Source organism: Bubalus kerabau, chromosome 3 (assembly GCF_029407905.1).
Source record: "Bubalus kerabau isolate K-KA32 ecotype Philippines breed swamp buffalo chromosome 3, PCC_UOA_SB_1v2, whole genome shotgun sequence".
Lineage (NCBI taxonomy): Eukaryota > Metazoa > Chordata > Mammalia > Artiodactyla > Bovidae > Bubalus > Bubalus kerabau.
In genome coordinates, this window is record NC_073626.1 from 152,431,288 (window position 1) to 152,444,297 (window position 13,010).

General features: G+C 34.1%; 1 protein-coding gene across 1 annotated transcript in view; it reads left to right on the forward strand.

Annotated features, from left to right (window-relative positions):
• CPS1 (carbamoyl-phosphate synthase 1) overlaps positions 1-13,010 on the forward strand; it is a 121,896-nt gene that overhangs the window by 20,161 nt on the left and 88,725 nt on the right. The window contains exons 11-15 of the mRNA XM_055574458.1: positions 3,896-3,994; positions 5,741-5,836; positions 8,965-9,154; positions 10,446-10,603; positions 12,111-12,239. Coding sequence (XP_055430433.1) covers positions 3,896-3,994; positions 5,741-5,836; positions 8,965-9,154; positions 10,446-10,603; positions 12,111-12,239 — 672 coding nt within the window. The remainder of the gene's footprint in view (positions 1-3,895; positions 3,995-5,740; positions 5,837-8,964; positions 9,155-10,445; positions 10,604-12,110; positions 12,240-13,010) is intronic.

Genomic DNA, 13,010 nt, shown 5'->3' on the forward strand with positions numbered 1-13,010 from the left:
GCTCTCTGGTTCTCATAACTGAAATGAAATTTTAATCCCCCATCTGTGACTTCACGAAAATCCCTATGGCAACTGGTTGTGTAGCCATAAAGGGAAAATAAACAGCAGCAGGAGCAAGAAGAAGAGCAGGGTTGTGGGGAGTGGGTAAGGTATGCTTGCACACACATATGAGTCAGACGGCTTAAGCAAAGAACCATAAGGAATGCCTAGAGGAGTTTTGTTTTAAATTTAATATTTTTACATATTTGTGTGAGTTTTTGGTTCAGTGTTCAAGAACATCTTTCCAAAAAGGGCTTGTGGAGATATTCAGAAAAGTCTGGGAAGTCTGAAGTGACTCTTCCTCTTGTACATGCCAGGGCCTGCAGTAGTGATACTGGCAATTCTTCCTTGTCAGCAGATGCTCTCAGAAAAGACAGCTAGGCAAAATGAAGAGGAGAATAGGAATTTTCCCTTTGTAGACTCTACTTCCTCATCCCTGAATTGCCCTTTTCAGATATTTATATTTTTTTCTTGTTTCAGTATTATTAGGAAAGAATGGTTCTTTAATAGCCAAAGTCAGTACAACATTATCTACACTCAAAAATAACATTAGTTGCATACATATACATCTATTGCCTAATGCGTGCTAAATACTTAACTTAAAATTTAGATTATTTGCCTATTATTTGCCTACTTCAGATTAGGAACACTGAAATTAAAATATGTGATATCTGGTCTCACTTAGTTCTTTTTTTCTGCCAAATGGTTGCAAAATGAATGTATTTGTTGAAATTTGTCATGTCTAGTGAAACAGTGGAAATAAATTCATTGTAAAGCTTATGAATCTTAGAAATATTTGTATATGTAACACAATCTTTAGAGATATTTTTAGACCTGATAGACAATTTAAAAATCCAGTTATTTCTCACAGTAGGGTGCATAAGTAGTATAGCTTCTTTTTCTTTTCTTTTTTTTTTTTGCATAGCTAGAGCTTTATTTAGAAGAAGAAAATGCTTCATAATCAAGGGGCTGAAAATGACATTCTCAGAAGGCATTATCTGAAATGTTCATTGTCTGCTGAAAATGTTCTTTTAATAGAATTTGACATGAGCAGTTAGAAGTGTTTATTTGATCTAATTCTTTTTTTTTTTATGGTACTTTTAAATTTTTTTTTATTTTTTTTATTTTTATTTTTAAACTTTACATAATTGTATTAGTTTTGCCAAATATCAAAATGAATCTGCCACAGGTATACATGTGTTCCCCATCCTGAACCCTCCTCCCTCCTCCCTCCCCATACCATCCCTCTGGGTCATCCCGGTGCACCAGCCCCAAGCATCCAGTATCGTGCATCGAACCTGGATTGGCATCTTGTTTCATACATGATATTTTACATGTTTTAATGCCATTCTCCCAAATCTTCCCACCCTCTCCCTCTCCCACAGAGTCCATAAGACTGTTCTATACATCAGTGTCTCTTTTGCTGTCTTGTACACAGGGTTATTGTTACCATCTTTCTAAATTCCATATATATGCGTTAGTATACTGTATTGGTGTTTTTCCTTCCGGCTTACTTCACTCTGTATAATAGGCTCCAGTTTCATCCACCTCATTAGAACTGATTCAAATGTATTCTTTTTAATGGCTGAGTAATACTCCATTGTGTATATGTACCACCACTTTCTTATCCATTCATCTGCTGATGGACATCTAGGTTGCTTCCATGTCCTGGCTATTATAAACAGTGCTGCAATGAACATTGGGGTACACGTGTCTCTTTCCCTTCTGGTTTCCTCAGTGTGTATGCCCAGCAGTGGGATTGCTGGGTCATAAGGCAGTTCTATTTCCAGTTTTTTAAGGAATCTCCACACTGTTCTCCATAGTGGCTGTACTAGTTTGCATTCCCACCAACAGTGGAAGAGGGTTCCCTTTTCTCCACACCCTCTCCAGCATTTATTATTTGTAGACTTTTGGATCACAGCCATTCTGACTGGTGTGAAATGGTACCTCATAGTGGTTTTGATTTGCATTTCTCTGATAATGAGTGATGTTGAGCATCTTTTCATGTGTTTGTGAGCCATCTGTATGTCTTCTTTGGAGAAATGTCTATTTAGCTCTTTGGCCCATTTTTTGATTGGGTCATTTATTTTTCTGGAGTTGAGCTGTAGGAGTTGCTTGTATATTTTTGAGATTAGTTCTTTGTCAGTTGCTTCATTTGCTATTATCTTCTCCCATTCTGAAGGCTGTCTTTTCACCTTGCTAATAGTTTCCTTTGATGTGCAGAAGCTTTTAAGTTTAATTAGGTCCCATTTGTTTATTTTTGCTTTTATTTCCAATATTCTGGGAGGTGGGTCATAGAGGATCCTGCTGTGATGTATGTCAGAGTGTGTTTTGCCTATGTTCCCCTCTAGGAGTTTTATAGTTTCTGGTCTTACATTTAGATCTTTAATCCATTTTGAGTTCATTTTTGTGTATGGTGTTAGAAAGTGTTCTAGTTTCATTCTTTTACAAGTGGTTGACCAGATTTCCCAGCACCACTTGTTAAAGAGATTGTCTTTAATCCATTGTATATTCTTGCCTCCTTTGTCAAAGATAAGGTGTCCATATGTGCGTGGATTTATCTCTGGGCTTTCTATTTTGTTCCATTGATCTATATTTCTGTCTTTGTGCCAGTACCATACTGTCTTAATAACTGTGGCTTTGTAGTAGAGCCTGAAGTCAGGCAGGTTGATTCCTCCAGTTCCATTCTTCTTTCTCAAGATCGCTTTGGCTATTCAAGGTTTTTTGTATTTCCATACAAATTGTGAAATTATTTGTTCTAGCTTGTGAAGAATACTGTTGGTAGCTTGATAGGGATTGCATTGAATCTATAAATTGCTTTGGGTAGTATACTCATTTTCACTATATTGATTCTTCCAATCCATGAACATGGTATATTTCTCCATCTATTTGTGTCCTCTTTGATTTCTTTCACCAGTGTTTTATAGTTTTCTATATATAGGTCTTTAGTTTCTTTAGGTAGATATATTCCTAAGTATTTTATTCTTTCCGTTGCAATGGTGAATGGAATTGTTTCCTTAATTTCTCTTTCTGTTTTCTCATTATTAGTGTATAGGAATGCAAGTGATTTCTGTGTGTTGATTTTATATCCTGCAACTTTACTATAGTCATTGATTAGTTCTAGTAATTTTCTGGTGGAGTCTTTAGGGTTTTCTATGTAGAGGATCATGTCATCTGCAAATAGTGAGAGTTTTACTTCTTCTTTTCCAATTTGGATTCCTTTTATTTCTTTTTCTGCTCTGATTGCTGTGGCCAAAACTTCCAAAACTATGTTGAATAGTAATGGTGAAAGTGGGCACCCTTGTCTTGTTCCTGACTTTAGAGGAAATGCTTTCAATTTTTCACCATTGAGGATAATGTTTGCTGTGGGTTTGTCATATATAGCTTTTATTTTGTTGAGGTATGTTCCTTCTATTCCTGCTTTCTGGAGAGTTTTTATCATAAATGGGTGTTGAATTTTGTCAAAGGCTTTCTCTGCATCTATTGAGATAATCATATGGTTTTTATTTTTCAATTTGTTAATGTGGTGTATTACATTGATTGATTTGCAGATATTGAAGAATCCTTGCATCCCTGGGATAAAGCCCACTTGGTCATGGTGTATGATCTTTTTAATGTGTTGTTGGATTCTGATTGCTAGAATTTTGTTAAGGATTTTTGCATCTATGTTCATAATAAATATTTAGTTTTGCTAGCTTTGGCAACCCCCACCCCCAAACAAATATTGATAGGAATACTTATCCTAAAAAGTTATTTGTTGCTTATCTAAATTTCAAGTTGAACTGGACATATTGTATTTTAAGTGACAATTTTGTGAGTTTTGCCACTTCTAACTAGTTGGCTCTATTTTTTCTAGTACCTGTTTGATTCCTTTGTCTCACTGATAAAGAAGGAGAAAGGAACCACCATTACATCGGTACTACCAAAGCCAGGCCTAGTAGCATCTCGAGTTGAGGTCAGTATATGTGGGCTTCTGTTTGGTGTATGTATTTTGAATTTTCTCTATTGTGTGATGCCTTTATTAAGTGAATGAAGTAAACTGTTTTGATGTCTATGAAAGATGATTGGTAATATTGCAATCACCCATCATTTTAGCAGCTAACTATTTGGTCTATTCTACATGAGTCATTGGATGTTCACTGGAATCTTCATGTTGTGATTTAAAAATCATGTCTTTTAAAGTTCACCTCTTCTAGAACATTTTTAATAAAAGTAATTTAATAAGGAGTAAGACTTAATTTAATTTCAAATTTGATGAATTGTCCATTACTCGATAAACCAGAGCCTGATGCGTGCTTGAGATACAGTTCAGACTACAGTTGTTATAATGATCACATTTTTTTTTAACTAGAAGATCTATTATTTAACATCATGAATGGAATAATATTATTTTACCTCCAAATAGCAGATAGATAAGAATTAATATAGTCTAAGACTTGAGTCCTTATTTGTTTGAATATGTATGTTAATATGAAAAGGTTTCACTCATTTCTTTCAAAGTTAAGGCACATTCACATCATTATTACATAAAATGTAGAAGGCTATAGATGTATTATTAAGTATATATACATATATATACACATATGTATATTATATATGTATACACACATATATGTATATAGGTACATACATACATGTACATATATGTATATTTATTATATATATGTGTATATATACACACACATATATGTAAAATCCTCTTATCATGAACAAAAATAATTGATTTATATGCTTACATAAAATGATAAGTTGAATTAGATAGTTTGTTTTAAAGATTTCTATGACAGCCTGTTTTACTGAGATGGAGAGATTGGAGGTAATCCAGCCACTCAGTGTGGAATCAAACTGGGTTCTCCATAGCTAACGAAGCCATCCACCATATAGTGTTTTTCTCATAATATCCACTCATATTTCTCAGATGCCTTCCTTTTTTTAAATGGTGAGGTAAAGGGGAACTTGGGATTCTACATAGCATTACACACAGTAGGCACTCCATTAATACAAACTGTTTCCTAAGTCCTCGTTTCTTGCAGTGACCTAGAACATCTTCCTCTGAATGGCTTGGCAGTTGTGGTTAAAAATAAGCAGTATTATTACTTGCTTGAAGTCATATGTATAACTTGTATGAATTTCAGTATGTAGCTAAAACATGATCTTTTTATTATTGTTTTTTCTGTAAATATTTCTGGATTGAACCACAAAGTAAAGGCAAAATGTAAATATAAAGGTGTTCCTGTTTCCGCTTGCCTTCTGTGTTTTCGTTTGTTAGGAAAGGCTCACAGGTTTGTTTCCATTTATGCCCATTATTTGTCCAGCAGACACCCACAGAATAATAATACATTTAGCCAAATAAATTTTAAGGAGATTATCTAAAAATTATATATATATTATATTTATTATAAACACATATAGATATACATTTCCATATATATGTAGTTTTTTTAGATATTTATATATGTTTAAATAAGATGTAGACCTCTTCCAAAAATTTTTTGCTTAAGTGAAAAAAGCTTCATGATCTTTGGAAATTTCTTTTTGAGATGTTTAAATTGTTGATCTTTTTACTCATGTATATTTCAAAACATTGTACTTTAAATCCCCACATAAAGCCAGACAATATAGTTTATATTTACCATACTTAAAAATGACTTATTTTCCCATATTAGTAATAAAAGTGATGTCATTTTTTTATTGCTTACAGGTTTCCAAAGTCCTTATCCTAGGATCAGGAGGTCTGTCCATTGGTCAGGCAGGTGAATTTGATTACTCGGGATCGCAAGCTGTAAAAGCCATGAAGGTGAGAGACCATGATCTTTCCTGGAATTAATATACTCCCTTTAATGAGTCTAATTAGTATTTTATAATTTAGATTTATGACACTACTTCTTTTCAAAGTCACTATAATTAATTTCCTTCACTATTCCTTACACATCTTATATAAAAGGAAGTTTGATCACAGACAAGAGTTTTAACTTTCTCAACTGGGCACGCCTGCAAATTAAGAAGATTGGATTGATCTCCAAAATTATCTAAGATATCCCTATTTAAACTAAAAACATATAAGTCTACACTATAGATAGTACTTGTTAAGGCAGTGAGCTTTTAAAGCATATTTGTCTTTTGTATGAAAGAGAATTTGGACATACCTGGTGCTGTAAAGTACTTTGAATGTTCTAAGGGATATTTCAGGCTTCTCTTTGGTTGAAATGGGGAAGATCCAACTAGAGGAGTAAAGGCAACAGTGCCTTTTGTCCAATCTTTAGAAGTTATTGTGGGCCACCTAATTTCACTATCTGTGGCTTGGACTGGATGACCTACCAGGATAGTATAACTGGATTTTCAAGTGGAATAGAGGGTTTAATAACTAAGTTGTGAAGAATATCCTCCCTGTTTCCTCAGTCTCTGGAAATCTTCCCCATCTTTATCATAGTAAAATAAACCTGTAGAAAACTCACTGTACATGTATGCTATTTCTGTTGAAAAACTAACTTGGCTTCTCTTTGGTGTCCTTATTTCCAGAATAGTCCACATTTTAGTGTTAATCAGGCCATCCAAAGGCAATGTGTGCTCTCTGTGACCTTGCCACAGGTTTTGTGGTGTCAAGACACTCTTACAAAGAGACCTGGCTAGGAGAGAGCTACATAGGGAAGGCAGCAAGAGGCCAACCAATATGAAAGATGGCCAAATTTTTCCTTTTTCTCTTTATTTTATTCAGTATTCTATATACAGAGATTTTTCTCCTGACAGATGTCTGTTGAAAATAGACACAGCCCCCTGCCCCAATTACTTTACCCTTCTTTCCATTTGTTTTTATTTTTAATACTCTTCTCCATACACCCATGTGTGTTCACCCACATGCACACAGGCTTTTTTGTACATTTTCAAAGTGTGCTTTATTTCACAGTTCAGTCAGTTCAGTTGCTCAGTCGTGTCCCACTCTTTGCGACCTCAAGGACTGCAGCATGCCAGGCTTCCCTGTCCTTCACTATCTTCCAGAGTTTGCTCAAATTCATGTCCATTGAGTTGCTAATGCTATCCAACCATCTCATCCTGTATTTCACTGTATTGAGGTTAAACTTATCTTTAGATAGATAATTAGTGGGTGTCCAATGGTTAAGATTGGTTAGAACACAATTTAAATGTGTTCAGAGTTTAGAAAACGTTAAACTAGCCTGCAATTTCTTTATCCTATTTGGTAGTTTTATTATGAACTAATATTTTCATAAGTTGTATTAGTATTTTTTATATGCATTACATCCAAAAGGTGAAGTTATACATTTTAGATGAAGAATAGGAATTATTAGATATAGTACTGTAATTAATTAAGAGGTTAATAGAGATGAATTTATGAACTAAATATTTAAAAACTTAGATTATGCATATATTATAGCTGGAAATATATTAGAAAAAATGATGTAACATTTATTAAAATGGTTTGAAATTATTTCTAAGTTTTAAAATGAATAGAAACTCATTACATGTGTTATGGGAACTTTTCCTATGTAATTTGATTTATAAAAATAGTTATATTCATTGTATAGCACATTCAGGAAAATACTTAACAAATACAATTTGATGTTACTTTTCTAGAGCAGTGAGACCTTCTATAACTTCTGTTAATGATGTGTTCTTCATTTGGACTCAATTATTTAAATTCTAACTTATATTTTAAATGCATCTGCTTATCTATATGTATCCATTCAATATTTTGTTAATAATACTCTTTTTAAAAAACAATTCCTTACATTCTTAGAGAGGAAAGGACATAGGACTTGAATCCTAAGACTTGGATTATAGTCCTAATTTTGTTTTTTATCACCTATGTGATCTTTGGCAAGTCACTTAATCTTGTTGAATCTCAATTTCTTCGTCTGTAAAGTGAAAATTTCTTTCACAGTTTTGCTATAAAAATCATGTAAATCAAGTAAAAAGATCATCACAAGTTTTAAGGCACTATTTGAATTTAAGGTAGCATGAAATATATCTCATTTTTCATCCAGACCCTCCCCCTTCGAATATGTAGGGCTTTCAAGGATGATTTTTATACTTTCATTTGAACATTTTGTTGACTTTTTAGAAGAGTTCAAAATTGACATGTTGATGGGTAAAAAAAAAAAGAACCATCTGGCCATATTTCATAATAACTATTTTACTAACTGTCACCCTTATCCTGGTTTATAAAGTTATTATCCTTAGTACCCTACATAAATTATTTTAGGGGTCTCTCCAGATGTCAGGAACGAGATAGGGCTATGAATATCTTCACACACACATATACACACAAATTTTTATTTTTTCTTTTTTTTGCCATATGGTCATTTTCTTTTTATATTATATGTATAAACAGTTGTATAACGCTCTTTGTCAAAGCACTACAGCAGGCATGAAAATCTAAGGAAAATGGAAACCAGCAGAAGGCTTTCAGTGCTTCCAGCTAGATGGAAATACATTATCTTGCATTTAAAGCACATGTTCAATGTTATTTTTCAAGAAACGTTAGAAAAGGAAACAGTTTTGATGTTGTCTTCTTTTCCATTTTATATTTTACTCATTCAGAAAAATTCAGAATATTTTATTCTTTTAGGGTCAATTGAGCTGTAAAGTTGCGTAGTATTTGTGGACCTCTGGTCAAATTCTATAGAAAACATCTCCAGCTTTGCTTGATACAAGTAGTGACAAGGAATTTAGAATGATTGTCATGAGGTAGCGGCTCTTTTTGGATAGTTTTATTTTCAAGAAATTTTCTTTCTTCCTCTCACCAAATGTTTGTCATCTTTTAACTTCCATTCACAATGGTCCTGTTACTGATCTCTGCAGCCCATGGAATAACCTAAAATTTTGTTACTGAATAATACTCTTCATTTGAATTATGACTATTCTCTTTAGATCATGTGTTAAGATTCTAGATCCTTTTGTTTCTTTCAGGAAGAAAATGTCAAAACTGTCCTGATGAACCCAAATATTGCATCGGTGCAAACCAATGAAGTGGGCTTAAAGCAAGCAGATACTGTCTACTTTCTTCCCATCACCCCTCAGTTTGTCACAGAGGTCATCAAAGCGGAACGGCCAGATGGGTTAATTCTAGGCATGGGTGGCCAGACAGCTCTGAATTGCGGTGAGTTCTTTTATTTGCAGAGTTTTGCTTTATGTCCTTATATATAACAATTTATTTTAATTTATTTAACATTTGTGCTCTGTGTGTTCATAAAAGCTTTCCTCCGTGTGAGGAATCTTAGCAAACAGCCACCTGATAATGTCACATGATGAATATTACCAGTTTATTCCCCAGAACAGCTGGGGGACAAAAGGGAAACCTTTTGCTTTAATGCTTTGCGGTAATTAAGTAGGTTTTTTTGAGTCCCCTCCTCTGTCCCATGATACTGCTTTTCTCTGCTTCCAGTGAAACTCTGAAAACTATTATGAATGAAAAATGAAAATTAACATTGATTAAGTACTCTGTGCTCTTATGTGTCACATATATTTTCATGGTCACATAGATGAGTCTTTCTATCATCCCTTCACACAACTGCTGAGTCCAAGCTCTGTCCTATTTAAAATGTTTTAAACCTTTAGAAATAGATCGTTATTGAGACTCCCATTGCTAGTTCCAGGAAGCAATTGGTGATGTAATGTGTATATCAACTGTAAAAAGCAGCCAAAACTAGATGTCAAGTTAGTGGGAACAAAAAATTTTGATAATTTTTAGCCCAGATAGATACCCACATCAGTGGGATTATTTAAATAAGAGAAGTTCATTATAGAAATAGACTTTCCTTAGAAGGAAAGGAAATATACTAAAATCTTAAGCCTTACAGTAATTCTATGATTTTTATTAATTAGAATAATAATTTTTATTCTAAGAATAAAAGTGAACATACATGTAATAGTAACACCAACAAAGTGTGTGTGTGTGCTAAGTAGCTTCAGTCATGTCCGCCTCTTTGCGACCCTATAGACTGTAGCCCTCCAGGCTCCCCTGTCCATGGGATTCTGTGGGCAAGAATACTGGGGTGGGTTGCCAAACCCTCCTCAAAGGGATCTTCCTAATCCAGGGATTGAACCCACATGTCTTAAACCTCCTTCACTGGCAGGTAGGTCCTTTACCACTAGTGCCACCTGAAAAGCCCAGTACCAACAAAAACTTTTTGGAAAAAAAAAAATTCTGAAGATATTTAAGCATCAGCAAAATATGTTGCTAAAATGTCTTCAGAATTTTTCTTTCCAAACTTTTCTTTACCCTAAGTATAATTCTTTTGTGGCCGATGGGGGCTTTTTGTAGTTAAGATTTTTTTTAAAAAGTTGCATTCAGATATCTGTTGTAGAGAACATAAGATATTTTAAAAACAGATTTATTTTGCTTATTTATTATTGTTATGTATTGATTTATTTATTTTGTTGTTCTGTAGGAGTGGAATTATTCAGGAGAGGTGTGCTCAAGGAATATGGTGTGAAAGTCCTGGGAACTTCAGTTGAATCCATTATGGCCACAGAAGATAGACAGCTGTTCTCAGACAAACTAAACGAAATTAATGAAAAGATTGCTCCAAGCTTTGCAGTGGAATCGGTAAGAAATCTTTGTTCTAGAGAAGCAGGACCATTATGTGTCTTGCATTTAGAGAGAATGATTTGTCATGCTGAAAAATAATAAAGTGTTTTATTTGCATATATTTTCTTCCAGAAATGTGTTAGTACTTCAAGGACACTGTGTATTAATTGTAACATTCAATACTGAAACATTAGGATACATATTAATATTTTATTTTATGAAAAGGGAAGCATAAACCCACAGGTGATGTGGTTTATCAATGGCTGAAGTGCCCTGAGTATCAGATCTCCTGAATCAAAACAAAGAAGCATATCAATTCGCAATGCCAAAGTAATTTTTAACTTCTTCCTGGGATTAGTCACACATTTTGTGAGAATGTCCTACAAATGGGAAATGATTGATTTTAAATTTTTTGTTAGAATGTAATAAATATTTTACAATAAAATCATCTACAAAAAAGGCCATTGGATCTAATCAGTAATATTTATAATTGAGAAACCTGTGGCTTAGTTGTTTAAAGAGGAAAGTTTGTTTTGCATTTCTCTTAATCATGTTCCATGGTGTCCTGTACCTATTGATAGGCTTTTACCGGGTGCCAGGAAAAAGTCAGACTTTCTGTATATCTGTTTTTGTCTGTGACTTTATTCCTGATTTCAGGCATATAGTTGGTGAAATGGGGGTAGTGGAAGCAGTTTCTGATGCAACCTCCCCATTGTAGAAACAGGCAAATCTTCTGGGATAAGGCAGATATTGCTGGGACAACTGAAAATGGGCTATGTGTGTTTTCAGAAAAGAGCATTATCAAGTACATAGCATGTTGCAAAGCTGTCAATCAGGAGTAGTCCCAGGATAGCTCTGCTGAACATTTGGAAAGCTCCTGCTATACATTTATTCTTTCATTGCCCGATTTAATTATGTCCTTGCTTCCTTAGGATGAGAAACAGGCATATGGGAAAGGTGTAATTACACTCCCATTGGTAGTGTAATAATATTCCATGACAGAAAAATATAGCCACCATATGTTGTATTCTGTAAGTTTAAAAAAAAAAAATTCCAAGCTTCTGGGACTACTCTCTGACTGAACTTGGAAAATGAAAACTCTCATTCTAAATAGCATTCCAGTTAGATTCTGTAGTAGAAAACCTTGTTTTGTTAAGAGATGAAGACTTTTACACTGAATGTAAAATTTCAATATGGCCCTCATTCTCAAATTAATGACAATTATTTTGCCTTTGGTCATTATTTTTATTTTTTAACAATTTATCATTAATAATTTTATTAAATTTTAATAAAATTTACCCCAGAGGGATTAGAAAAGAGCCTTCACTGTACATTAAAAAATCCTAAAATTTAACTTAAAATCCTTAAAATAATACTTGTTTCTCAGAAGGCAATGAGGGAATAATTGAACATAGTCTTTTCTCCCAAATAAACTGACACACTTGAATCACCAGATTCTCTTGGTTGGTCTTCTCTGCTAGCGTGGTCAGCATTTACAGCTTTGAGTCCATGTTCTTGTTGACAGATTGAGGATGCACTGAAGGCAGCAGACAACATTGGCTATCCGGTGATGATCCGTTCTGCTTACGCCCTGGGCGGGTTAGGCTCAGGCCTCTGTCCTAATAGGGAGACCTTAATGGACCTCAGCACAAAGGTATGTGTTTTTGCAGACCAAATTCTTACCAACCAAGAAAACTCCCTGATGTACTCTTTCAATTAAAGAAAGTTACATAGATTAAAAAAAAATGACCTTTTCTCTGTTTATAAATCACTGCCACATCTCTAAATTGTTGTCCAAGATATGACACTTTTGAAATGGAAGTACAGTGCAGTAATTTACACTGGACACAGCCTTAACCCAAGGTCCATCTTCACTGTACTGTCTACTGATTTCATTGTTGGGCAGCCAATCCAATTCTATCTTCCTCTGCTTCAAAATCTGCTCCAAAACACATATGATGTTAAACTTATTTTAGTGGCTTAAAAAAAACACCCAGAATATGATATTCCATTTTGCTGTTATGTTTTGAAACAATTTGACATGGATGGTGTCCAGTAAGGAAAATATAACATATTGAGCAGCTTAGCTTTACCTCAAATTTAGGTGTCTAAAATAAATACAGTATAAACCTCATAGTATCATGAATGAGTGGTTTCTCTGCCAACTGCCACACATACATATAAGCAAAAGTGAGATTTGAGTGCTTACAATTTACTTTTCAGCAAAATCACTCTAATGGATTTCTGAATACTTCTTAAGTGTTAAAGGGAAAATCTTGAGAAAATTCAGATATGCTCCAAAAAATAGATATTAAGACAGAAATCATGCTCCATGAGAGCAGTGACTTTTGTTCACATTTAATGGATGTGTTTGTGCCCAAGAGGCTCATATAACTTTCCATGGGGCAGTTGTGGATACAAAGCT